The following is a 27,552-nucleotide window of genomic DNA, read 5'->3' on the forward strand; positions in this document are numbered from 1 at the left end:
TTTTATTGGTTAATATACAAACATCAATTATACTATCACTGGTCAATATCTGCGATCTAATTTTTACCAATATTATTGGTTTAAGTCACTCATAAATTACTAATACGATTGTTATATCATACTCCAACCAAACGGAGCTATTTACTTCCATATATTGTTTGTAACCTATTCATTTTTCCTCCCATTGCGTCCATCATGTTCCATTCATTTCCATTTTTCATATTTACTCTTAACATATCTTGTAAGACCTAACCAAAAAAACTAAATTATATTTATGTTTTCACGGGAATTAATTTTTCATGAGATTCAATTTTATTGAAAACATTTTCCTTCAAACCAAACGGAGCTATATACCAACACGAACAAAACTTACACAAAAAAAAGTCGGTATATAATTTCGAGATAATAGTGATACTTAAGATTGTTGAATTTAGTTGGTGTTATCAGGCCCCTTCATCAGAGAAAATCATGAACGTGTCTTAGCAAAGTATTGATCAAAATGTATTACACCCTATGCCAAATACTGTCTAATGAGTAACTCCCTAAACAAGAAAGAGGCACCCACCTAATGTCATAAGTGCAATTTGCTTTAAATTTACTCAAGAAACTTATCTTCCACTGATATTGGTAGGGAATTTGCCTATCTGTTCACAAAATTATGATTATGGCATTGCTTGCTCCTTAACAATCAATGGAAATGCAAGTCTGAGCAATGTTCTTACTGTCCACTTTGCTGATAAACGGGTCGATCTTAACCCAAACAAGGGAGAAAACTGAAGCCAAGAGCACTGACCACAGCACCACAATAGTAGGTGTCCTGTTTTGCTTACCCATGAGACCCTTAAGGAAGGGGTATAGATGAAGGATCACCCAAAAGGCGAAGAAGACTTTGCCGAAGAGTGGGCCCCATGACTCATAGCCACTGTTCATGGCATCAGAAAAACCTGCCACCACCCCGACAATGTTAAGGATGATGAGGGTGGTGGGTGGGATAAGAAGGGTAGTCCACTTGAAAACATAGAGGTCTCCAAATTCAGTGTCATCAGCTGCTTTGGCTGTGACAGTGAAGTTGGTGTCGAATCCTGCTAGCATCTTGAGAAGCCCTTGGAATACAGCAAACAAGTGAGCGGAGACTCCTCCAATAACCCAGAACTGCTCGTTCCTCCACAAGTCTTCGATGCCTACTCCACTCCATCGTAGTTCTAAGACACTGACTAGTATGATAGACATGAAGAGGCCTAAGAACAGCGTGCTCGCCAGGTTTGATAGCTGTTGATTGAAAGTACAAGAGATATATATCAACATCAGTGCGTTCATGTAATGTTTTATATGCAGAAGTTGGGCAAACTATAATTTTATTGATACAGTAATGCACACATGAACCAAGTAATGCACACATGTCACTATGTATGAGACATATTCTCTACAGGTGAGCATATTGATTACAGAAACTATTAGACAGCTGAAATATAAAGCAAGTATCAAAGAATGAAAAAAAATAACTTGTAGAATTTGAGCTATCGAAAGAAAAGAGTTGCAAAAAAGAAACATTATTGATTTATTTTACTACCTAAAAGTAGTTCAGTGCAGCTATTCTAGCACATCTTCAGTGAAATTACTTATGGTAGTCTATTATTAGACTTTATTAATAGTTCTTGTCTGTTGAAACTTATGCACTTTAGTCGTTGGAGATGCACAGGATACTTACAGTTGGTATGATGAACTTTCCAGTGAGGAGGCAGATAGCGGGCAAAGTGCAATAAGCAACGAGAGGGAGGGAAGTAAACGGGTAGACAATGGTATTAATATATGCCAATCTTTGAAGCCACTTAAGTCGGCCACCTCCAAATCCATACCATAGCGGACAATGTCTACTAAAGAAGATCTCCACTGATCCAAGAGCCCAACGAAGTACCTGGTGCAGCCTATCAGACAGATTGATGGGTGCAGATCCTTTAAAGGCAGGCCTTAAGGGCATGCAGTATATTGATCTCCAACCACGGCATTGCATCTTGAACCCTGTCAGAATATCCTCTGTGATAGATCCATATATCCATCCAATCTGTCAAAATGGACGAAATAGACGGTCAATAACCATAATCCTCTATGATAATGTACTCAGGTATGATAATGTATGCACCCTAACTATTAAGCAGTCCATAGTTTTTTCAGTAGATTTAGAGCACTACAATGTGGCTTGAATATTTTGTATGATAATATAGTTTTGCAACAACTTATCTTACCTCCTTTCCCCAGGCCGTCTTCTCTTCATATCCACAGCTAATTACATGTATTGCTTCTTTGATCAATGTTGGCGAATTAGCAGAATCTGGAACACCTCCATTCTCCATCAATGTGGACTCGATGAACACGGAAGATAATCCAAATGTCTTCTCAAAGCTTGTTTGAGATATCAGCATTGATCTTTCGTACTCATCATAATCTGGATGTCATATAAAACAGAATGTGTTATTCCCATTTAGTAATTTCTATTCGAAATCATTGGTGTTTAACAACCAAAAATAAGTAAGCTTACTGTTGAGCTCTCTCAGATTAAAGATGGCAGCATCTAGATCTTCACGCTTTGCATCTCGATAAACCTCTGCGATGTCTTTTTCAGGTTTCTTCTTGGAAGGGCAGCAACAGCCGGAAGAAGAGGATGGCTGGGGTAAAGTAGGTAATGATGATGGTCCATAGCCATACAGTGCTTGCCTATTGAATACACAACCAGTTCCAACATAAACTGGACCTTGAATCCCATCAAGCCCTTTCATGTTAACCTGAGTTTAAGGAATCACAAGACAAGCACAAATTGAGCAATAACTAATAGAGTATGTTATATAACAATTCTAAAAGCTGTGAAATTCTTCTAGCAAGCACAATAATCAATAGGTAAGGACATCATTCCAATAGATGTGTGTGAGATATAGCAGCTTACATCAAAGAAGACAATATTCCGATTGGCATATCGATCACTCCTGTCAATACCATCAAATCTTTGAGGGAACTGAACATAGCAAACATCCCGATTGACTTCAGGGTCCATCAGGAAGCACATTGCCTCACGAACTGCCTTGCTGTTGTTGACGTAATGATCACAATCAAGGTTAAGAATGTATGGAGCATTTGTGAGTACTGCAGATACTCTGACCTGAGAGAGAAAGGCAGTTATGTACTTGTGTGAAAAAGATTATCATCGAAAAGGTGAAATTTAAGGCCATTCTTGTTTGATAAGGTTGAGATTAGTTACCAAAGCATTCTCAGCACCAGCTTTCTTATGGTGTTGAAATCCAGGTCTCTTTTCTCTTGAGACATAAACAAGCCTCGGAAGCTCATTACCTTCTATGTCAAGAGCACCAGTATTTCCAAGAAAAACCTAGAAAGTCCCATATTGGTAATTGAATATGTCAGACTAGCCAATTTCATCATAAACAGAGATATAAGGGACATCAAACATGGTAACCCTATACTTTAAGACTTTTTTGTGTAATGACTCTCACTTGTTCAACATTCTCAAAGATACCCTAAATTCAGAAAATACTTGACAATTATCTATAGTGACCCTAGAGATCTTTTTGTTGTGAAATAGGAGTATTTTGGAACTTAAAGCACAGGGTTACCATAAAAATATCCAATAAATAAAGATGTCTTAGTACAAAAACCTGGATCATTCCTGGATGATCGCGAGAATTGTTTCCAGGCCATGGTGTTCCATCTGCCATGGTCCAGCCTTCTTCTGGAGTTTTCTGTGCCTTGGCAACTAAAGCATTGACCTTCACTTTGTATTCTTCATATTCTCTCTGTTATGTAGAAATACACATCATGAGATTACTTCCTTCACAAGTCATTGTCCTATAAACATTATTTCAGGAAACAGTAAGATGGGATCCATACTTTCATCGCTCTGCGTTCCTTCACAAAAGAAGGTTGCACTTTGTCTCTAAGGTAGTCAATCTTCTGCGAGAAGTAAAACTCGGGGGCACGTGGCTCAATCTCATATTTCTTGCAAAAAGGTACCCATTTCCTTGCAAATTCAGAAGTCTCAGCAAGGGATTCAAAAGTAAGCATGGCAGCACCATCATCAGAGACATAGCAAGAGACTTTATCAACGGGGTAGTCTACAGCAAGGATGGAGAGCACAGTATTTGCTGTGATCAAAGGTGGTTCTTTCAAGGGGTCCACGGTACTTACAAAGAAGTCAACAGCTGCAAGCTCTGAAGGTTCTCCATCTCTTTCGTATCTGAACAAACATAAAATAATTAGACAGAGGGAGAAGATCATTTGCAGATATGTTTACAAGCAGACAGGCTTGAAGGCTACGTAATAAATCACTAGAGTACCTCAAGGATAACTGATCGATGAAAGTCTCCCTGTTGATGGGACACCACTTAGGAAATTGATCCAATATCCAGGAAAAAGCAAACCAGATCTCACATATAACAGAAGTAAGCCATAGGCCAAAGGCACTATCAACAGGGTTTGTTATTCTGTAGTGGAAAAACAGTACAAGAATGATCAACCGCACAATGATCATTATCCTGTATGAGGTAATCTTCGTTCTTGGGATCGGAACAACTCTTGAAAGTGGCTGTGCAGCCTCTGCATACCTATAAAATAAGTACACATCAGAGATACATGGATTTCCTTTTTCTTCAATTTGTATACTCCCAACTCAGGGTGTGTTATCTCAACTTTAAAAAAAAAATTAAGTTTCAGCTCTAATCAGGTCTAATTAGGGATGGTCAGCTTCAATCAGGCGTAAACACAAGGTGAAATTAGGGTTAATCAGATCCAATCAGGTTAAATAAGTTCAGTTCAGATGAGTTCACGTGAAAAGCATGCACCCTTTAAGTGTACATTGTCACCTTTTTAACTCAGGGATGCCAAAGGAATTCTTTTGCTGATGCAATATGTATAAAAAATTGTTTCCAAAAACTTGAACTTTTAACTCATATGATTACAAGTAGGAATTCATATGATTCGTTAAAGGTTTTCCTTCTCTGATACACTTCCTAAATATCGTCTCATGCTCATCTCACTACTGTAACTTACGGCTTTTCTTCCATCAATTGCTCTGATGGAACTTGATCAGCTTCTTTTGAAACTTTGGACTCCTTTACAGCTTTCTTTTTCTTCTTGTCTTTCTTTTCTTTCCAACTATCCACCCGATTCTTCCAGATTGCACTTCCAGATTCACTATTTAATTCTGATAGAAATTTGCAAAATACAATTAATTCTCTAATGTAACCACTGATATGCAATATTAGAAACTTAGCAAAAGGTTCGAATTGCTCACCACTATCAGCTGTTGAGAAGCTGCTCATATTTCTAGCATGTAAGCCAAGATCCTGCTTCTGTTTCAACCAAGATGAGTCAGCTCATATTCATAATATGTACTCCTATTACTACTTATTTTTGATGTAGGAGTGCTAGGACTTCCTCTTTATGGCTATCATATCAATGCAGTAATACCTGCTCACTTGTTGGAAGGTTTGTCGTGTTCTTATGACTGACAGACGCGTCAACACCAGCCTCATCATAGGTTAAAGTGTCTGCAAGAATAATTCAATGACATTAGTATCTAGAACTTCACAGGTAAATACTCCGGAACTTTGATTATTAGTCTATCAAATTAAGGAAGAATACGAATATCAATATTGAAGTTTATCAGTTTATCTTCACTTGGAGTTGGATATGAATATCTAGGCCGAAAACTTTTCATCATTAATAATCACACCTCTTATTACTTCAACTCCGATATGAAAATTGTGTAGTTAATGAAAAAAAATGATACTGAATTAAGGAATGGAGAAATAACTTTTACCTTCATAGGGAGCACCACAACGAAAGCAAGCCTTTTTACCTTCCTTGATTTCATAATCAACACATTCCTTACAAACAGGGAAATTGCATTCATGGCAAGCCACATACACATTTCCATTCGAGTCGAATCCCACTTGCTCACCACAAGTGTTACAAAGAGGAACACCAGCATGCATCATCTTTTCCTGTTTTCTTTCGACTTTCGTTCTCTGTCTACAGGTTGAAGTTTTGCTGCTTCTTTATATCAGAAAAAGGAACAGTCTCATAATTCACACAAGTGGTAGAGAAGGAGAAAGATGCAATGTTGGTTATGAGCAAGAGAAGGGAGTTTTGTGCAATTTTTGTATCACAGAGTTTGGTAGGATAGTCTGAGTTGTTTGTTTGGTGTCATTTTTTTTTTACAAAAAATTTTGGTGAACATATTAGGAAAGAGAGATGAGAAGCAACATCTTAGTAAGGTTTGAAAAATTGCGGGAGTTTTAAGGAAAAGGTTTTCAGTTGGGAAGGGTACATCTTTTAACTAATCAACTACTTTTTGAAAAGGCCCAACTTAGCTAATTAATTTCTTGATATAATTTCATATCCAAATTAGTTGATTTAGATAAAGAGAGTTTTGTGTCCTACTAAGAGTAAGAATGTGAAGTCTAGCCACTGTTATCTAATTCACTAATCTCCCCGCGAATCGAGAAAAATGAATTGTGGTCAGTTTTGGTTTATTTTTGACCCATTTTGAACGAATTGTGAATTCAAAAAGGCGAATTAGATATCGAATTAGGTAACATTGGATCTAGCTTCTGTATCCTTTGATCAATAGTAAATACTTTTTAGCTATATTTCTAGAAAAAATGAAGTATAGGCTGAAATAAAGTCATAAGTACAAAGAAATTTAACATTTTTTGATTATATTTTGCGCTGGGTTGCTTATTATTCTTAGACATTTTGCTTCACCCTTTTTTCTGTGCAAATTTGCCTGCTCACCCTCTACATATGCCAAAACTAGATCATCTGTTTTTCCTCTAATATTTTGATGTTAAATAAAATTGGGATTAGAAAAATGTCTCCACTTTGATTTTCAGGTTGCTATGAGTATCTTATCTTATAAATGACATGCATCTCATGATTGTACAAATTATTAGGTGCTCCTAGAAACACCTAGAACTATATGCTCCAAGGCACATAATTTGCACATTTATCACATATTTTGCTCAAATGAACAAAATGTAAAATGTGCAAAAACTATGAGAATATTTACCTAAATACAAGCATCACTAAACCAAGAAAAAGGACTACTTACTGATATATATCATAAACTACTCCTTCCATTTGTCATTATAGATTTCCCATTCGCATTTTTATAAATCAAACTTCATTCTTTTTTTTGACTATAAATACTTATACAACAAAAGATAGTAATGTTAATTTTTGTTAAATTCGTTTTAATGTGTACATCTAAAATATAACTATATAGTTATACAAATACATAATTAAACTAAATATATCTATCATTTAAGGTTAAATTTCTGTCTTCAAAATTGTGCAAAAGCAAATGGAAACGTAAAGGTTATCTGATTTTTGGCACGAGAAATAAATTATTGATATGCTCCCTCAATTTTTATTTATCCTTCTCACTTTCCTGTGCTTAAGACAAATCAAACAAAACCCCACATGACTATATTTTTTCTTATAAATTGAGAAGATCCTCTCTAGAGATGAATAGTATCAAGATTCCAAGTAAGACAGATAAAAAAAAAAGGAGTACTTAATTGCACTTCATTAAATTGCAATAGGTGTGATGAGGTTTCTATTCCGTACCGTATTAGAAATTTCTCATACTTACTTACTACCTCTGTTCCATATTAATTGCAACAAAGTAATTTTTTCTCTCTCATAAATAATAACTCTTTGTTGCAATTAATATGAAACGGAGATAGTATTTAATGTCTTTCAATGGATTATTTCATACAAATATTATCAATCTAATCATTTTATACTTCTTATGAGTGTCCCTCTACTAATTACAAAAAACAAAATCAAATAAAAGGTGAGACCTTGCAAGAGCTGCACTGTTAGGTAAAAAGCACATTTCACGAAATCAAACTTGCACTTCACATTCGGCATAAAGCATAAACTAGTAAACCATCACATATCAAAGTTGGTGTTGTATCGATTGAAGTTCAACAGCTACCAAAGGATTTTAAAAGCTCACACAAGCCTGATATAGCAGCAATTTATTTTCAAGTAACCTTTCAAGGTTTTATAAAAAGGGAAACCTCACCACACCTACTACAGTAAGTCTGAAACTAAGTTTAATGGGCACCAAATAATTAGAGTCAAGACCCAAGATTTACATACATACATAATTTATGTAGCGGCAGAAACGGTCATTTTAGTGGTATTAAGCAAAATACTTGATCCTTCCAGGGAAAGCAATGCCAGCTTCGCTGCCATATCTCAATTCAACTATTTAATTAACCATCGGCATTCATTGATCGAAATATTGCTTCAACATCAGAACGATGCTTGATGCTTTATTTGCATTAAAGGCGTACTCAAACTCAAGTAGTGCAAAACTCTTGTGATGCAGCTGATTTCTTGTCTAGGCTTCAATACCACTAATTTAGATGTAAACGGCTTGACTTAAGCAAGAGTATACACCTTTACCACTTTGGATGTGTCACAAACAACAAGGTTTTCTGAATCAGTTGGGGTAGTACACAACCAGTTAACCTGTCAAGAATAGCAACCCTTTTGAGGTATGTTGGAGGAAAAGGCAAAGTGAAAAAGAAAACAATCTTTCCAATCTTTTTGTTTCCATATTTTCGTCCTTGAAGAAAAATGAATTCAATTGGACCTAAAAATGACAATTACAGGAAGATGTATTACCTTTTTTGGCATATTAATACTGGGAGTAGCAACTACGTCTGCGATTGGTTGTGTCTCGTCAAGATATCGAGACCAATCCCAGATCTTCACTGACTTGTCATTTCCTCCAGAGATTATAAACTTCCCTCTTTCTCCGAATGATGAGAATGTCCTGAGAATTCAGATTAACAAAAAAATTATGATCATAGAAAGATGATTCTACCACTTTTATGGTCAGAGGTACTTCTCACATTTGGATCTCCACAAGATAGAAAGATAAACTACTTACACGCAAGAAGCAGCTGCTGTATGACCTCCGTGTGTGAAATCAAAATGCAACCTTTTCACCTCATTTTGGTTCTTTGTCTCAATATCTGGGATTGGAGCAGCATTACTTGACCTGGCTTGGGGATTCCTGCGAGGTTTGGGGTCCCCTTTTGACTTAACAGCAGCAAGTTCTGCTTCTATATTAATTAAGCTGACGATACCATCTCCCCTTGCAACAGCACATACCTTCCCTAACTTGTCCAACATGTCTTTTTCGGGAACAGCTATAGCATGGATGAAAGCTGGGTTGCAAAACTGTCCGGTACTTCTATTTCTATCCTCCAGGTCCCCTGAGAAAGAATCGTATCTCCACATTATGCATTTGAGGAGGGGTAAGTCCAGATGGAAGCCTACACTGCAATATAATCTTCAATTCTGAAAACTGGCTTAACGAGTTGTTATCTCACATCTCACATGACTAAACACAAGGTCTGTTACAGCATGCAAGGACTTTGAAGGCAGATTTACTACAGTAAGGAAACTAATTAATCAAAAATTCATAAAATTTTGGAACAGACTGTTAGCTGAGGACTCATCAGTTGGGATATTTAAAGACGATTAATTTCAAATATAATGATCACAAGGGAAAGCATATAGGGGGACTCTCCGTCCCTGGTACGCAAGAAGTCACCTACTATCCGTCCTTGTGCTTTATAGTCCGTCTGTTTATCATCTCATGCTTCCATCCCAGCAAGCACCAACACTCAACCCCTCTCGCCTCTTCCTAGCAACTACACTCATTGTTGCGACCCAAAGAGAAAGGCGAGGGGCTGAGAGGAGTTAACAGCTATGACATCAGACCAACACTTTCATACCCAGCAGGCCAGCACCACCATTAGGCCTCAAGTACTCAGCATATCATGTAGCTCACTAAGAAAATCACCAGCCACAGAGTAAGAGGCTAGAGACCTTTAGTCCGTGCTGACTGCTGACAAGTCACATGTTTTCTGCTTACTTAGAACTTGGGGGGGGGGGGTAACTTTGTCTAACTGGATAATAAGTGGAATGGGGCCAAATAAGGCAAAACGCACATGCTTCCTCGGTATAGACAAGGAATGACTCTGAAGTGTCACTCAGTCTACCTCCCTGGATCATACCAAGAATTAGTAGAGAATTAAAGAACAGAAATGAGAAGTGCATTGAGCCATTGAACCATGATAGATTACAAAGACAAATCAGTGAATTTAAAATTGGGATGATAAGAAGAAAAGTACCAAAGTCCACAACAAGGAATGGGCGTCCTTTGGAGAAATCCCACATAATCATTTTGGAATCCAGACCGCCGGTAATGACTGTCAAGGAGCAAGAGAAACAAAGTGTTAGGTATAGGAAGATGTTTGAAATCAACAAGAAGCAATAAAAGCATGCAATTGTCTTTCATTGGTCAAGAGAAATAAATCATCAAATATTTGACACTAAAACATGATTTTCTAAGCAAAAAGATGATTATACAACTTGCAATCCAAGATGTCATGAAAGATGGTCTTTCAAATAGCTATTAGGGGCTGTTGGGTTTGGGGATTTTCGGGAAACGGAACGGGGTCAGAACCCTCAATTCCCTTTCTGTTTGTTTTTTCTTTCGCAATTTCACTCTTTCACCTTAATAGCATCCAAAAATCCCTTTACACTGATTCGCTCACCCCCAATTCACCAAGCTCATACACGTACTTCCTCTAAATGGAAGGAACATCATTATAAGAGGTTGGCCCTTTGGGAGGATACAAAGGCTTCTAAATTTCATCAATGGTCATCTCATAGGTTTCATAATAACTCAATTCCTTTTTCAAGGCCAGCTTTGCTCATTCCATGGCTTCGCAAATAAAACCCATTGTAGCTTCACATCACCATCTAAAAGTCTCAGATGCTTTAAAAGTGGCTCTGTGATTTTCAAACATTTTACTTGTTCTAAACTTAGCAGATCCTCCGTGTTCACAAGTACAAACTCACGAACGATTGTTCCAGTTAAATCTAACAATTGCCCCCATCCAGGTATTAAACATCCATCAGACTCATACATATCCAAAGACTGGTCTTATCACTAGATATGTTCCTATTTACACAATATGAACTGCAAATCGGGTATTTACCATGAAGACTTATCTTTTGCCACTTCTAGATTAATACAAACAACTTAAATCTTTTAACACTACATAGCTTAGCTTCCTAAGTGCCCAAGAATCCAGAATCTTATATCATTTAATAGATCATAGTATGATCAAATAGTTGAAAGGTTATGGGTCTTCAATGGCTAGCTTCTTTCTCATATATATACTTTACCCAACTAGTGGAAAAATCCAAGACCAAAAATTAGAGTAAATAAAGCAGCAGCTCCGGTATAGATTTGCATTTTCCTCGATGAGCAACGAATCTGAAGATGATCTATCATATCAAGTAACAAGGTGGCTAGCCACTACATCACCAATCCGGTATAGATTTGCATGTACCTTCCCAAGGCTTCCAAGGAACAAACTGTACACTGCTACATATCTAGATATGCAATGTCAAGGCCACAGATAAAACAGCTCTACACACAATTTGTATCACAGATATTTCGCAAGGAAAATGAAGAAAGGCAATATAGTGACACAAAAAATGGGAGCTCAACTTATATAGAAGGAACATAAATTTGCCAGATACGAATATCATCCCAAAATCTTCAACTAGTGCCTAGACAGAAGATAACAGCTTTTTCCAAGCATGCATGCCTGTGTCATCAAAAGCATGAGACAAAGGAACCAAAACTTTTCCATATAAAGATATAAGGATACACTACTATGACCAGATCTCAATGTTTTGAAAGGGCATTGCCGTTGGATATCAATTATCTGTCATGGGTAACATTGTCAAAAGTTGAGTTGTAGAGGCAGAAACAATGGAAGATAAGCATTGTGGCTTTACAAGAGGACTCGAAGCAACAGAAGATACCTGAAATAATATGACTAATCAGGTATTGAGCAACCAATATGGCATTACTTAACATTTAAAATGCTAGATGCGCACGGCAATCAACTTAAAAAAATATAAATATTTAGTTAATGACTCGTGACATGGCAACATTAGCTTCTATCGCAAGATAATGAATAATGTCCTTTTCCTGCCATTTTTGTCTTATTGATCGTTTAATCCCTTTTGTCAAACTCGTCAGTTTCTTTCCAGACGCAGTGTTACTTGTTTGAAACAATTCATTGGCTTGTTACTCACTTCATAAATCCTCATATATATATCGACATATAAAGGATTGAAGCTCCCAAGATTACGAAAATTTTGAGAGAAGGTGAACTATGCATTCACAACTTTTAACCATCAGCAAGAAAAGATATCAACAAATGAACCATGTGGCAACAAAGTTGACTAGTTGAGATCTTGCACACAGTCAAATCTACACCAAATGGTAAAATGGGCTAAATGGATTCATAGATCTCATCCAGCACCATTTAAGGAAATTACTTATAGTCAAAAGAACTAAGGGACAGCTTGTTATGAATACAGAAGGAGAAAACCAAACAAGAAATAAAACATAAAGACTACACTATCATACATCCTTCATGAATGCAAGAAATACGACCTTCATCTACTAAAATAAGTGAAGTTAATACCTTCACATCACCAGTATCATCTGCAGCAGCTAGAAAGGACGATTTTGAGTTGCATGATATCTGCACATGAACATAACTTATGTATTACAGTGCCAAGACTAAAACATGTAGAATCATGATATTTGCTGCAACTAGAAAATATTTAGTTGAATTTATTTCCTTGCACTTTTAGCAAATAATATACTCTTAACAAGCAAACTTCAAGCCACTAAGTGCATAGAAATGATAAGACTGGTGTAAGTCACAAAGTGATCAATAAAAGACCCGCAAAGAATATTGAATTAAAGCATGTAATTTGCAAGGTAAAACTCTCAGGGAGTCCAGATAGCAAGATGTTATGGCTTTGTAATCAGGGTACGGATCTAGAACTTGAGTATCGTTACCCTATGTTCTGTACACTTCAAGAATGAAACTAATCTCCTTACCTACTAGGAGATCCATCATCCAACAAGACACTGCAGCTAAGATCTCTCTAAGCATATGACGAGCACATCATAATGTGGTTGGAACTTGCAACTTGGAAGTGACAGAAAACTGTTCTCAGTACTCTTAAAACAACGCTCTCCTCTTTGCCTCATCTTTTGGCGTGGGGAACCGTTGGGAGCGACCAATGAGGATGTCTGATCCTCAAACATATCTTAGCAGCACAAACTAGTACTACTTAGAAAAATTCTAACTTAGGCCCTCCATTGTTCAACTCAAGTTTCTTGATGAATTCTAAAGAGCTTGTAGCCTGTAGGAGCTAAGCAAGCTAACTTCTTCGGTGACAAAAATCATTCTCAATCAAAAGCTGAGTCGTTATATTATTTAAAATCTTCAAAATTAAGATAAGAGTTGAAAGATTTCTTGTGAATATAATAATGTCTTACCTGGTTTATTTCCTCGTTGTTGTATTTGTAACACTCCAAGGGCTTCTCCAGAGAAGCCTAAAAGATCAAGGCCTCAGATATATCAATTGTGCAAAATTGAAGTAGAAAGAAAAAATTCGAGAAAAGTTCAATGCACAAAGGCTTCACATAATTAATACCATTTGAATGTCGAAGCATCTGACTTCTGTCCCAGAGGAAAGGTATATCATATTTTCATTCCCTAAGTCATTCAAAAATAAACAGCACATAAATGACATCGCTTATTGCCTCCTCTCAAGAACACAACATTAGGATCTGAAACAATCTTGGACAAGATAGAAATCATAATACTTCCCATGCACCATTAGAGCCTCAATGCAAGGCCTCGATACAAGAGCTTGAGTTATAGAGCTGATATCAGCATAAGCTTGTTTTTGTGGGCATATACAGCATAATAATAATCACAAAAAAAAAAGAACATGGAACCAACTAATACCAACTTGACCATCATAGGTATCAGTAATTAAAGCATTATTCCTGCAATCCTCAGGTAAAACAGCAGAAATCTAAGTGACAGCAATCATCCAAGCTGTAGTCTAAGAACATAGAGTGTTTGGAACAATTGAGGAAAATACTTGATGATACTACTCAGATTCGCTAGACTACAAAATATACTAGGGGACTAACCAACAAGAATTTGTGTATGACCCTTTCCGGTACATCACAGTTTTGCCAACGTCTAGTTGGCATCATTCACGGATATCTCTCCCATCTTCACCCTTCTACTTTACTTTTTCTCTATCTTCTTGTAGACCTCCCCAGCTACTCTATTGATTTGTGAAAACAAAGAAAACAATGACTTTGGGTTGTACCAATTCTAAACCCAAGTAGATTTATGTTTTGTCCCAAATAACCCCCATCATACTTATTCTAAAGGAACCTAAATGAGCACTAAAAAGAAAATAAAAGATGAAGAGAATACTCTTCTACAGTAACAGTAACAGTACCCTTCCCCCCCCCCCCAACCACCCCCAGCTCTGCCATATAGGATATAAAAAAAGTAGGGAGGTCTAGGAACTAGGAAGGGGGAAGGAGACAAGTGCGTGGAATAAAAGGCCTCCATGTATTTCCACAAAAATTTCTATTCCATTCATGTAAAAGGGGGTTACAAGGGCAATTAAGGGAGAGTCACACAGAAAAATCCAGTCACCAGAGATTAGAAGAAAGAAGGATTACAGAAACATACCTTCTTTGAAACACAACGACGAAATAGTGTCATTCCCTAGCTTCATGACTAGTTGGACAGCTTTGCATCGCAAGTCAAACAAGCACACACAACCATCCTGTTGTCATAAATTAGCAGCATGCCAGCATCATACAATTGAGACAACAAACACCACTATAACATGAACCAGAACATCTTAGATAATGTAGATGTTCAAACACAACTCCTCAGTTCTTGTAGATGCAAATTGAAGACTCCGTTTGACACAAGCATTAGCAAGAAAGACAGTCGACATGGGAGGAAACCTCACGTTGATACTTGAGGCATCAATATTACCTAAATTAACCTCAAAACCAAAAGAGGCTCAAAAACATGCAAGAGACTCTGAACTTTGAGCTCAAGAAGATCATCAGAAAACAAAGTAGCACTCCTATCCCAGGTACAGGCGTACAGCCATACTATTGAGTATTGATATATTAATCTCCACAATCACCTTACACGAATTAGCCATCTCTTCTTAGAAATGGACTAATTATATATTTCTTTCTATGAATCAACTATTAAAATTAAAGTGATGTACGGTTTTCAATAGGTGATAAAGACATGTATATAAAGACTTATAACATAAGCTATCATAGAACAATCTTCTGCAAAATCAATAAATGTAGATGTTCAGAACCTAGCATATTGACACCAATAATGAAACAGCAACCTTTGTTCTTGTAAAGTGTGGCATGTTGAAAGCTTTAAGCTTACAGTCATTACTGACTTTTCCAAATCCAAACAAAGGTTATGACATTAAATAGAATTACAATGTCAAGATTATAAGAATGCTAGTTTTGCTGAGAAAAATAGTACATTAGGTTACTTCTCAACAATTTTTAAGAGCTTGGAAGGAATGTAAATCACAAAGAGATATTCATGGAGAGAGAGGAATGTAAATACGATTATCGAGCTCAATTATCGGAAACAAGAAAAAAAAAAATCAGCGGCAAGATTGTGAAACAGCTATAAGATGAAGATGAAGAAGATAATAGAGAGAGAGGAGAGAGAAAGTACCTCACCGGCGGTGGCAATGAAGCCAGGGCGTTGATGAGAGGCGATGCAGCAGGTAGATGTTGCTGTGTGTCCCTTCAGTCGTCTCGGAATCTGTGAAACCTCCATGGAATGAGCTTAGTGCGATTGATACTAGAGAGAGGAGAGAGAAACGCGCGCAGTGATTTGGGGAATTGGTTTTTTTTTTTATTCCTTTATATGGGAGAGGAATGATAAAGCACAAATTGACTCGTATTGATCGACCTCAAGTTCATATATTAAAGTTCTAATCACTACGTTGTATTTGGTGTTATCATTTTGAAGTACAATATTAATAAATGATTTTTTTCTGATTTGTAGATAACTAAGTGTTTCAAATAGTATATAAATAAGGGTTTTTCATAAATAACTAGTGTGTCAAATACAAAAACATAGGTTATTAACTTTTTATAATAATAGTAGTAATATTTTTAGGAAAATAGTTGACCGAAAAACTCAAATATGGGGCTCTTATAATAAGTTTTTTCTTTTTGAGAGATTAGAAAAAAGTTGGCTTTCAAAATTTTCGTTTATATTTATATATATATATATATATATATATATATATATATATATATATTATATATATATATATATATATATAATAATATAGAAGAGTTCATATAGAATGCATACTTATATGAAAAATGAGAATGACTTTTACACGCTATAACTCTTATGAATAAGTGATATAACTCTAATGAAAAAGTGATGTAACTCCAAAACCAAAATATTTGGAAAAAAAAATTAAAAAAAAAATAATTTTTTTTGAATTCAAAATTTTTTAGAGGGATATAACTCTAATGAATAAGTGTTGTAACTCTAAACCAATCGTGTGGTTGAGATTTTTCTCATTTCTCGTGTAAGGAGCATTCTCATGTGATCCTGCCTATATATATATATATATATATATATATAAATATATAATATATATAATATTTATATATATATATATATATATATATATATGTATATAGGAATAGGATCTTGTGAAAACACCCATAAAGCTGAAAACTGAAAACAAAAGATCTGGGCCGTCTATTATTATCCTATGGACACAAGTATTTAGCTTCTATTTTTTTTTTCTCTCCCTCTCTCTTGTAAACAGCAATACCCAATTCAGAGGAGATGCAACAACCTTCGTTCTCTCGGGTTTTGTCCGTGCTCAGGGTGATGCTGACAATGTTGTTGATCGTCTGTGGCAGAAGCAGAGGACTCAATGTGGACAGTAGTCAGTAGGGAAAGTTCAGAGGAGAGTTCAATCTTGAAGAACTGTTTTTTGTGTTTATTTTGAAGTTTAGAGTTTATTTTTACGGTGAACAGTATGATCTTTGACTAACATCAGTTTATTTGGTAAATTTTGTTCTATTTCTCCTATTTTATGATACAACCACCTGAACTTATGCAAGAGTAAAAGTGAAGAAACATAGCAATAGGAGCACAGACGAATCTTGTGGGATATACATCCTCTGTTTTTTAGTGGACCCAATTCCTTTAGAGCAATACCCAATTCTATTTTACCAAATACTTTCTCTCCTGTTGCTATCTCTTCTAGATCGTGCTAAGTGAAGCTTTTTTTGCAGCATTTTCCAATCTCCATTGAAGGAAGACCTCCATTGAAGGTTAATTAAGCTTTCAAATTTTTTTTTCAGATTTTAGGTTTAATTGAAGATTAAGTATCTCGAAAATTTAGAATTAGGAAATCAAAATTCAATCTGAAATTAAGCAAAGATTTTTGGTATCCTAATTTTTTATTATGAGAGTTGAGGGAGAAAAAGAAGGTTGGAGAAGATGAAGATGAAGGTTGAAGAAGAAGGTGGAGGATATCAAGACTTAAAAGTTACTTTAATACTATTAGTTAAAGTTACTCTTAGTTAAAGTTACCCTTATAATACTCAAAGTTATCCTTATAATACTAAAAGTTATCCTATAAAGATGAAAATTAATTATGACATAATAAAGTTATCCTAAACGTACTAAAAGTTACCCTTATAATATATAAAGTTTGCCCTTGAAATATATAAAGTTATCCTTAATATATAAAGTTACCCTAAAACAGACAAAAGTTACCCCTAAAGTATATAAAGTTACCCTAAAAGTGGTAAAAGTTACCCTGTTTTCAGTTTTCAGACTAAGGGCTGTTTTCAGCGGATCCTACCCCTATATATATATATTTATGGTTAATAGTGGGAAAGCTACGCTCTATCAATTAGTGTTTTATCACTTTTCTATAGGATGTTGTCTTCCTTATACCGAGTTATATAAATAACTTATGTAAGAACGAGATGTACAATTAGCTAACTATAATTCTATATAAGACCTTAGTCCAAGATGTACAATTAGCTAAAGATAGCACAAACTAACATGTACATAGCTTTTTTAATACTTCCAACATTTTGTTTTTGGTATTTTGTCAACCAACTTTGCTAAGCTATCTCTCATCATTATATAAGAAAAAACAGGGATCTTGTTAGATTCGCTCAATGAAAAGGATTCCCAATATTAACTTTTCGTAATTTTTACTTAACACAATTAGAGATATTGACATTCAAAGAAGCATAGTGATAAACGTGAAAAATGAAATATTCAATCAATGCTAATCAGTAAAAAAAAGTTCGATAAAAATCAATTTTAATCCGTAAAAGTTTATTTTATTAATATTAACCATTTCAGTTAGGTAAAAATTAGGTGAAGTGAATAAGGCCTGCAGCTTCTTACAAGTTACAAGCATCACCACCTTCACCTACACATTTTCTCTTACTGTAAACCTCATTACTCTTGTATACTTCCCCTCATTCCAATCAAAAGCTAACTCTTTAAAAAGTTCCTTTCTCAAATAGACCTCACGGTTCCCCCTTACTCCTTAGGGGGGTCAAGGGGGAAGCTAGGAGGGTCACAGTGGGGATTCGATCCCCTTTGCTCGCCTGTTCAATTTCCGCAAAGAAATTACAACAGCAGCAATATATACCACTGTGCTCGTAAACAATTTCATTTATGAACCTTTGAATCATCAATTATGCATTATTGCTGACTTGTCTGTGTAAAACCATTGATCAATCTACTGTCACAATAATATCACAAGTGGGTTTGTGGGACAAGGATGAAACAACTTTTATCATATATCAAAGTACAATATTTCCTAGAACAAAATTATTGTTTTCTACCCTTCAGAAGAATTATTGTTTTCTACCTTAGTATGTTCTGACTTCTGAACAGTGAGAAACAGCAAAACTGCACCATAAGTTGGCTTTCTTTGAGTCTCTGGCACTTATATGAGACAAAATATGGCACCAACAAACTTCTGCAGACCAAGGTGCATATTCCTTGGATATGATTGCTCATATAGTCATATTACAGTATTACTTGATCAGTGAAGGAGCATGATATCCCCATCTTTTGGTTTTCCTTTTCTTTCACAGCAATTATAAAACGACAGAATAAATTCGAAATGACACGAAACGTCACCAGGGACTGAGCGAGTCCGGAAGAGGTGTTCTTAGGAAGTTAGGATATACAGTATACAACAGAAACACATCCTGTGTTTAGTCATTTACAAATAACAAAATACGTAATACGACTCGTAATCAGATGTACATAGCGCGGTTACAACAGCAAAACTTGGTACCAATTCATCACATCGAATCAATATGTAATACGACTCATAATCAGATGTACGTAGTATGCTTACAACAGCAGAAAATCTGGTACCAATTCATCACATTGAATCAAATGATCATATAACTATCATATAAGTATAAGCCTAGAAGTGAAATGACAGTAGTACTCAGATCACTTTTACTAGAAATAAACATCTTGATTAAGAACAAATTTTATAATCCCTTTCTGTCCAATACAAAGCCACAGGGTCAAACCAAGGGATAAGAAAACACATCACATACTCATTACTCCTTAGGGGGGCTCAACCTTGAGAAAAAAGAAATAAAGAATCTAGAAATAATACAAGCTTCTTCATACTTCCCCATATTAAAAAGAAGCTAAAGAACAAACATATTCTTACCTGCTGTCTTGCAGTCCCTAAAATACCTACTTTTGGGGGCTAATCCCCTTCTTGAGTAGATTTCCGAACTTCCGGTATAGAGGTTTTTTCTTCTTCTTTGAGTCAGAGTTTGCACTGTTATCTGATGGAAGGTCGTTATTCTGATCAAGGGTCTCAGCATGTTCAGCCTTGGAATCAACTTCGTCGTCCAAAGAACCTTGTTCTGTTTCCATCTCTGTTGAGAAATCTCTGTCAATCTTGTAGCTTTCCCACATCTTTGCTTCAGATTCTGGAGTTTCATCTTGTGCCTTCTCTTTATTCTCTGCCACGGTGGGATGACCATTCCCATTTTCGGGCCCAGATAAAACATTCGTTTGAGCTCCCTCACTAACACCATTGCTCATTTCAGCAGGTGATTGCTTCTCACTTACATCTGTTTGCTGGGGTAGAAGCTCAATCTTAGGCTTATTTTCACCAGAGTGTCCATTTTCTTCAGAAAACTCGACCACTTTTGGGAGCAAATCGTAGTCTTTATCACTGTCTGAGAGCTCACCATTTTCTCGGGTTTGTTGGTATGACTTGGCTTCTTCAAGCAATTTGGTCAATTCTTCTATCTTCCAGGCATTTGCATCTTCTGCAGCCTGGAGCTGCTCATTTTCTTTAATGATATTTTGCAATTCATTTTCTTTACCATGCACAATCTCCTTCAACTTCAAACTTTCAGCCTGGGCATCATCACGGGCTTCCTTTAGGGAAACTGTTTCTGACATTGCTTCCTTGAGTGAACTCCTCAACTGAGATCCTTCCTCCTGTGATGCATTAGCCTTCTCCTCTGCTTCCCTAAGCAAGTGCACCAACCTCATTATTTCTTTCTCCATTGAAGACTTCTCTTCTTCTGATCTTTTTACACTATTCACAAGCTGGAGCTCCTTTTCTTCCCACTCGGCCTTAGAGTCCTCGTGATTCAACCCTGACCGTTCGATAACTGATTTTTCTTCTTCTAACCTCTTTATGCAGTTCTTCAGCTCCAGCTCTTTTACCTCCCATGCAGCCTTTTGGTTTTGATGCTCTAATGTTGATTGTTCCATCTTTTCTGTGAGATAGTTGATCTCCTGCTTTGACTCATCAAGCATGCTCTCATACTTATCATTAGATGCCTTCAGAACCACCTTCAGATCTTCCATTTGGACATCAAAATCTATCTTGGATTGTTCCACTGTGCTCGTAAGGTGGTCAATCTCTCGTTTTGAATCTTCAATAGTGGCTTCATACTTCTCGCTTGTTGCTTTCAGAACCAGCTGCAGATGCTCAATCTGAGCTTCAAAGTTTTCATGCTCTGCTTGACTTGATAACAAACTCTCTTTGGCCGCCCTTGCTTCAGCAGATACTTCATGCAAAGCTGAAGCTAAGCTCTCCATTGCTTTCTTGCTCTTCTCCTCTTCTTCTTTCAAGGTTTCCAGCTCATTAATGAGTTTGTTTTTCTCTTCTAACAGGTCCTGAACACTAGAAGCTGCATGCTTCTCATACTCCAGAGCCTGAGCTCTCTCTTCCGTCATGGTTTCAAGCTCAGACCTTAGTGATTCTATCTCCTTAGCTGCTTCTCTAGCTTCCTCATTTACTTTCTCGAAACGATGTTCTGATTCCTCCAGATCCCCTTTCTTATTATCAAGTGAGATTTCCAACAACGAAACCTTCTCCTTAAGAGCTGCAATTTCACATTCTGCATCATGAAGCTTGTCACTGTTTCCTTCAAGTTGTTTCAGAATCGACTCTAATGATTCCGACGCTGATCTCTCCAATCTATGTGATTCTGCCACCTTATTTTCCAGTTCCTCAGCTCTCCTCTTCCGTTCATCTAGTAAGTTCAATGCATAAGATTCAGCCATCCTTGCAGCCTCCAACTCTACATGTAGCTGCTCATAAGCCTCTTCCTTCTGGACCAACTTCTCCTGGAAGCCCTTAGCAACTTGTAGCTCTTGCTTCAGAGAATAAATCTCCGATTCAAAACCCTTAACAGTTTTCTCATTTGATTTCTCTCTCTCAACCAGTTCCTCCTCAAAGCTCTTGGACTTTTCGAGCTCTTGTCTAAGAGAATCTATCTCTGACTTGAGCTCCAAAACAGTCTGGTTGTAGGAAGCTTTCGTTTCAGCCAACTTTACCTCAAAATTCTTCGCATTTACAAGCTCTTCATTTAAAGAACTGATTTCCAACTGTAGCTGAGAAACAGTTGTCTCCTGGGATTTTTCTTTCTGAATCAACTCTAGCTTGAAGGCCTTGGCCTTCTCAAACTCTTCTTGTAAAGAACCCAACTGTGATTTAAGTTCTTCTACGATATTTTCGTAAGACTTCTCATTCTCAGTCAAATCCTGTTCTCTACTCTTAGCCTTCCTGAACTCTTCTTCTAAGGAAACCATCTCCGATTTAAGTTCTGCCACGACCTTTTCATAAGACTTCTCTTTTTCAACCAAGCCCTGTTCACATGTCTTTGCGTTGCTAAGCTCTTCCTTAATAGTTTCCAGCTCTGAATTCAAAGCTGCCACGATCTTCTCATAAGATTTTTCTTTCTCGCTGAGTTCCTGCTCAAAGCTCTTAGCCCTTTCTAATTCTTGCCTTAAAGAGCCCAATTCTGATCTCAATTCTGCAACTAATCCATTCTCAGAATCTCCAATATCATCTTTTGACTCCAGCAAACCCTTCAACTTTGCAAGCTCAGCAGAGAGGACTTCGACCTTCTCGGCATGAATCTCAGCGATCTTGGTGGCATCGTCAGCATGGGTAAGGGCCTGGTTCTTGGCATCAGTAACCATGACCAGCTCATGCTTAATACTTTGGAGCTCTTCAGTAGCTGTAAGCAGAGCAGTCATATCTATGGCATGTTGGCTCCTCACAGCTTCTAACTCTTTTTTCCATTCATCTTCTTTCTTCTGCGCAGTCTCAATTCCTGCTTGCTCCAGTTCAACAGCTCGGAATTTTTCAATCTCTGAAGTCTCCTGGGCTCGCTTTTGAGCCACCAAAGCCTCTTGAAGCTTCTGATTGGCCTCATCGGCTTGTTTCTTTGCCTCTTTCAACTCATTAAGCGCATGATTCTTCTCTTTTTCAGCCAAAGCTGACTTTTCTTTTGCCTTCTTCAGATCATCTTGGGCAGCTGTTAATTGCGCCTGCAACTCTGAAGGCTTAAATATACGCGGCTGTAGCTTCTGAAACAACAAAAAAACAGAACTTACATTAAAAACAACATACCAATTCCCATTAAAACACATTTCCTTTCTACCAATCCCCAATCAACATCAGGTACAAAACTACTATTCCCACAGAAATAAACAGGTCTAAGAATCATAACAGGACCGTGCAAGTACACCCAGAAATTCAAAAGAAAACCGTAAGGAATTGGCAAAAAATAGAATCTAGACTTTAACAAAACTGCAAAAACAAATACATATTACATTGCAACCATTCAAACTCTGAACTATCATTCTTATGATAATAACTTCTTTTTGTGTAGAGAGCGACAAAAGGAGTGATATAGACGAGATTCAATCCCAAGTCTTGCATACTACTGCCACAAGACTTTACCAACCAAGCAAGCTGGCATCACATACTTATAATAGTAATGTATGTAAAGATTATACAAGCAACACACAAAGTACACCTTATTCTGTAAACAGACACTAACAAACACCAATATTCAAAGATCAGGGAATCAGCTTAACATACATCTGGTGTTGAAACTCGAACAGACGTTCGAGTAATGGTCGGTTTCGAAGTAACAGAGCGTGGCGACGTTCGATCAATCGAAAGCCGAGAATTCTGAACAGGAAGAGGTGAATCAGCATCTGATTTAAGTGTTCCTGCCTTACCTAACTTGGCAACTCTAGGTGTAGTTGGTGCAGGCTTGCTGCTAGGAGTATCAGATACACCAGATCTGCCCATAGTACATGATGTGATCATTACACATTACAATTGCAGATCATCAGCAAAAGAATTTACCAAAAATGAGTAAACACAATAGAATTACAAGAACTAAAAATTTGTTAAAATTAAGAATGCCACTAAGATCAGTTACTAGTACCCATGTATATTACAGGACACTCAGAAAAGGTCAATGAAAGGTAGATCCAACTCAAAATTTCCATTCTTTACAAGAAATTCAGAATTGGTAAGTCATATTATCATCAAATTTCATCAAAAAATGTCAAAAAATGAACATACAACCAATTACAATCTTCCATAGAAATAGAAAATTGCCCATCTTGATTATTTTTTTTATAAAAATACCTTCTTTAGTGGATTTTTTCATGGCAATATAGATAATCAGCAGAAATGAAGAGTAATCAACTAAACCCACAAACAAATTAACTTCAAAAATAAGATATATGCAGTAAAATGAAACAATTTTTTTTAAAAAAACAATTAGATGAAGAAATGAAGCAATAAAGAAGAAAATAAATAGAACCCAAATCAGATCTAAATAAGAGAAAACTAAAAAAAAAAAAAAAAAAAAAAGTCTACTCACTTGGACTTGGAAGACATGGGTGCTCTGCAAGTCAAATTAAAAGCAGTTTTTTTTGGAGAAAAACTAAATTAAATTTAAAAAAAAAAGTTCTTTTTCTCCTTCTTCAATGACAAAAATGGTGCTAAATTTCTAACATTTGCAAGGCAGAAAAATTGGATGAAATATTTGCAGAAATAATGCAAATAGTGTGGATTTTAATATTTCATCATAATAGAGAAAAAATGACTTAAGATGTGTTTTTCTAAGATTATAAGAAAGAAAAAAGAAGATTTTTTTTTTCTCTCAAATTTCTTTCTTTTCCTGGTTGTGCTGCTTTCCTTTTCAGTTTCTCACTGTCTGTCTGTCTAATGACTGCTTCGGTGCCCACTACGGGCACTACTGCTCTGCAGTTTAGTGAATTGACAAAAGTACCCTTAGACCATTCTTATGTTCTTTTTCTCAAGGATTTACTATAAAGTTAAAGAAAGAAATATATGGGATGATATGAAACTTTTTTAGTGGTAGTTTAGTGGGATACTATTTCGAATTTGAAGACATTGTCGAGTGTTTGAATCCTCCTCTTAACAATATGTTAAAGCATTTAATTTTGAGTTGTTTAGCCTTATATTCAGCTCTGAGTTGTTGTAACATGCAGAGCTAGTAGCCTAGCAGAGGTTGGTTTTCGGATCATTATCTTTCTTAATAAAAAAAAGAGCATTGTACTTTTAGTAAAATGAATTTAGATGGATACTGTGGGTCACTTTCATGTTTGTTTGTTTTTGAATTGGAAAAAGAAGGTTTAAGTTGTGACATTGTGTTTTGATTTTATCTTAGTTTCTTTTTAAAAGGTATTTATCTTAGTGAGAATTATTAGTGTATTTGCATTAGATGAGTATTTTTGTTTAGAGGCTTCCTTGCAAGAGAATTTAGGGGTTTGATGTGAAGATGGCAATGGGTTGGTTGCTTGGTGCTGAGTAAGTACAGTCATGGCATGAGCTTGGCACAAGTCCATGTGTTTGAGCATATTATGATTTGGCATGTGCTAGTTTGTGCTTTGATTGACTTGAAAGTTGAAATGACATTGTTCAATTTTACTAAGGTTTGTGAATAGCAAAATACAAATAAAATCCCTCTTTTTATGATTTTGTAACAATTCTAAACATAAAGTAAGGAAATTATAAATAGATGGGTGGTCCTTGGGCTTGATTTAGGTCCAATATATAAGCAGTATGGGATCATCACGTAGTCTCATACGTAAATATTCTTAGAATTACGCACTGGTTACACAATATCTCACATGTTTTTTTTTTCATATGAGACAGTTGAGTATATGCTATGAGTTACATTTGGGAAAATATCTTTATTTCGTTGTAAAACAATCAAGATATGCAACACACTCACGTATGAGGAACCTCTTACCATCCAGTGTTACAATATCCTCAACTTCAATTTTTAATTTTGATTTAATACAACTAAAGTCTCAATTATTTTTTGATAAGGACTAAAGTCTCACTTATAATTTCACCTTAATACTTGTATCCAAAAGAAATGAAAATTCTATTTTTTTTTTTAAGTTGGTAAGATGAAGGGATCCTACTGAACTGACACCTCGCACATGTACAACCAGCCAGGTTTGTCGGTCAGACTCCTTGGAGGGAGGGGAGATGGTAAGGAAAACCTCATCTCCAAGGAGCTCCTAGTGGGATTTGATCCCATGACCTTGAAGTCATAACACTAGGGGAAAAAACTAGTGGTGTCAAAACAGGTTAGTAAACAGGTTCTGGGTATACCCACGGCGAACCAGGTCATACCCGGACAGGTCAGGATTCTGATTGTCAGTGCCCCGGGTCATGACTGGTCAGGTTTTGTTCAACTGGGTCGAACACATTTGAATCATTGGATTCCCGGGTGCCGGACAGGTCTGAACGTTCCATTTACAAGTCGATCCATTCCCGGGTATAATCGTCCATTGACATTTTTTTTGACGGGTTTGCGAAGGTCGTATTTAAGTTCCATGTACGGTTGAGTTAAGTGAAATGTACTCGGGTTGAATTAGGAATGACCTTAGTTCGATCATTGTGAAACATCGGGTCCATTCGCTATTGTACGCCAATTCAGCTTCGGGTAACTCCTGGTCGGGTCATCTTGATTTTGTTATGTATTTTGTAAACGAATCATATTAATAAAAGTATTAAGATCGATATATATATGTGTGTGTGTGTGTGCGCGCGCGCGCGTGTATAAGGATGACAACGAAAAATCAATAAAAACACTATATTGATTACCGTTATGTTTAATGTATTCTTTTAGTCAACTCTTATTTCTAATAATCAACTGCGTAAAACGACTCTAATGAGTAAAGGAGTATAACGACTCTTCATATGTTTTAATATTATATATTATAACCAACGACAATAATAACGAGTATACGATCAATTCCAAACTTCATATAAATGATTTATTATTATAAGCATTATGATAACAAGTTTGTAAATAGCTATGATGGTAATGAGAACAATACTACAAATAAACATCAAATGAAAATGAATAGTTAATCATAAGAACATGTAACAAGTAACAACCATAAGTTAAGTAAAATAGTTAATCATAACTTATTAAAATAAGTTAACTGTTAACAATAACAATCATAAGTTAACTAAAATAGTTAACAAGTAGTAACTTGTTAGCATTTAACAACCATATAGTTTGATACTAGTACAATATTAACAACAATAACACTCCCTTGTCTTTATAAGCTATAAGATTATTTTAAGTTAATTGTTTTTATGTTATACTATAGTTTAATACTAGTATAGTATTTGTGGTCTTCTCTTAACTTTGTATATATATGTAAACGAATCGTATTAATAAAAGTATTGTGGTCTTCTCTTAACTTCTCTTAGTCAACTCTTATTTCGATAATCAATTGCGTAAAATCACTCTAATGAGTAAAGAAGTAGAACGACTCTTCATATGTTTTAATATTACCTATTATAACCAACGATAATAATAACGAGTAGACAATTAATTTCAAACTTTATATTGATGATTTATTATTATAAGCATTATGATTGATATATAAGTTTGTAAAATAGCCATGATGGTAATGAGAATAATAATACTAATAAACATAAAGCGACAATGATAATAGGTAAAAATACAAATAATAACAGTAATAATAACAAGGCTAACAATAGCAATAGGAATACAAATAAGAACATGAATACTAACAATAACAATATAATTACTAATATGTTGAATCATTTTAATATAAGATTGATATCAAAATAATTGCAAAACCAGTCTAA

The 27,552-nt window shown here is 35.9% G+C and overlaps 2 protein-coding genes across 2 annotated transcripts; both read right to left on the reverse strand.

Moving 5' to 3' along the window:
• Positions 1-456: 456 nt before the first annotated feature.
• Positions 457-16,028, reverse strand: LOC104900669 (cellulose synthase A catalytic subunit 8 [UDP-forming]). The gene is made up of 25 exons (XM_048635708.2): positions 15,741-16,028; positions 14,703-14,799; positions 13,636-13,697; positions 13,478-13,534; positions 12,609-12,668; positions 11,781-11,837; positions 11,457-11,499; positions 10,227-10,304; positions 8,975-9,302; positions 8,707-8,857; positions 8,462-8,550; positions 7,872-7,886; positions 5,825-6,060; positions 5,473-5,552; positions 5,297-5,354; positions 5,053-5,206; positions 4,341-4,607; positions 3,895-4,240; positions 3,663-3,800; positions 3,251-3,376; positions 2,939-3,151; positions 2,537-2,780; positions 2,244-2,443; positions 1,709-2,062; positions 457-1,269 (listed from the first exon to the last, which is right to left on the reverse strand). The coding sequence occupies exons 1-25, from the start codon at positions 15,843-15,845 to the stop codon at positions 682-684; spliced, it is 4,146 nt and encodes a 1,381-aa protein (XP_048491665.1). The 5' UTR covers positions 15,846-16,028; the 3' UTR covers positions 457-681.
• A 3,447-nt stretch (positions 16,029-19,475) lies between these two features.
• Positions 19,476-24,609, reverse strand: LOC104900507 (WEB family protein At5g16730, chloroplastic). The gene is made up of 3 exons (XM_010687929.4): positions 24,266-24,609; positions 23,467-23,674; positions 19,476-22,949 (listed from the first exon to the last, which is right to left on the reverse strand). Exons 1-3 carry the CDS (start codon positions 24,280-24,282, stop codon positions 19,800-19,802), a joined length of 3,375 nt encoding a protein of 1,124 aa, XP_010686231.1. The 5' UTR covers positions 24,283-24,609; the 3' UTR covers positions 19,476-19,799.
• Between the last annotated feature and the right edge of the window lie 2,943 nt (positions 24,610-27,552).

Source organism: Beta vulgaris, chromosome 8 (assembly GCF_026745355.1).
Source record: "Beta vulgaris subsp. vulgaris cultivar EL10 chromosome 8, EL10.2, whole genome shotgun sequence".
NCBI classification, from domain to species: domain Eukaryota; kingdom Viridiplantae; phylum Streptophyta; class Magnoliopsida; order Caryophyllales; family Amaranthaceae; genus Beta; species Beta vulgaris.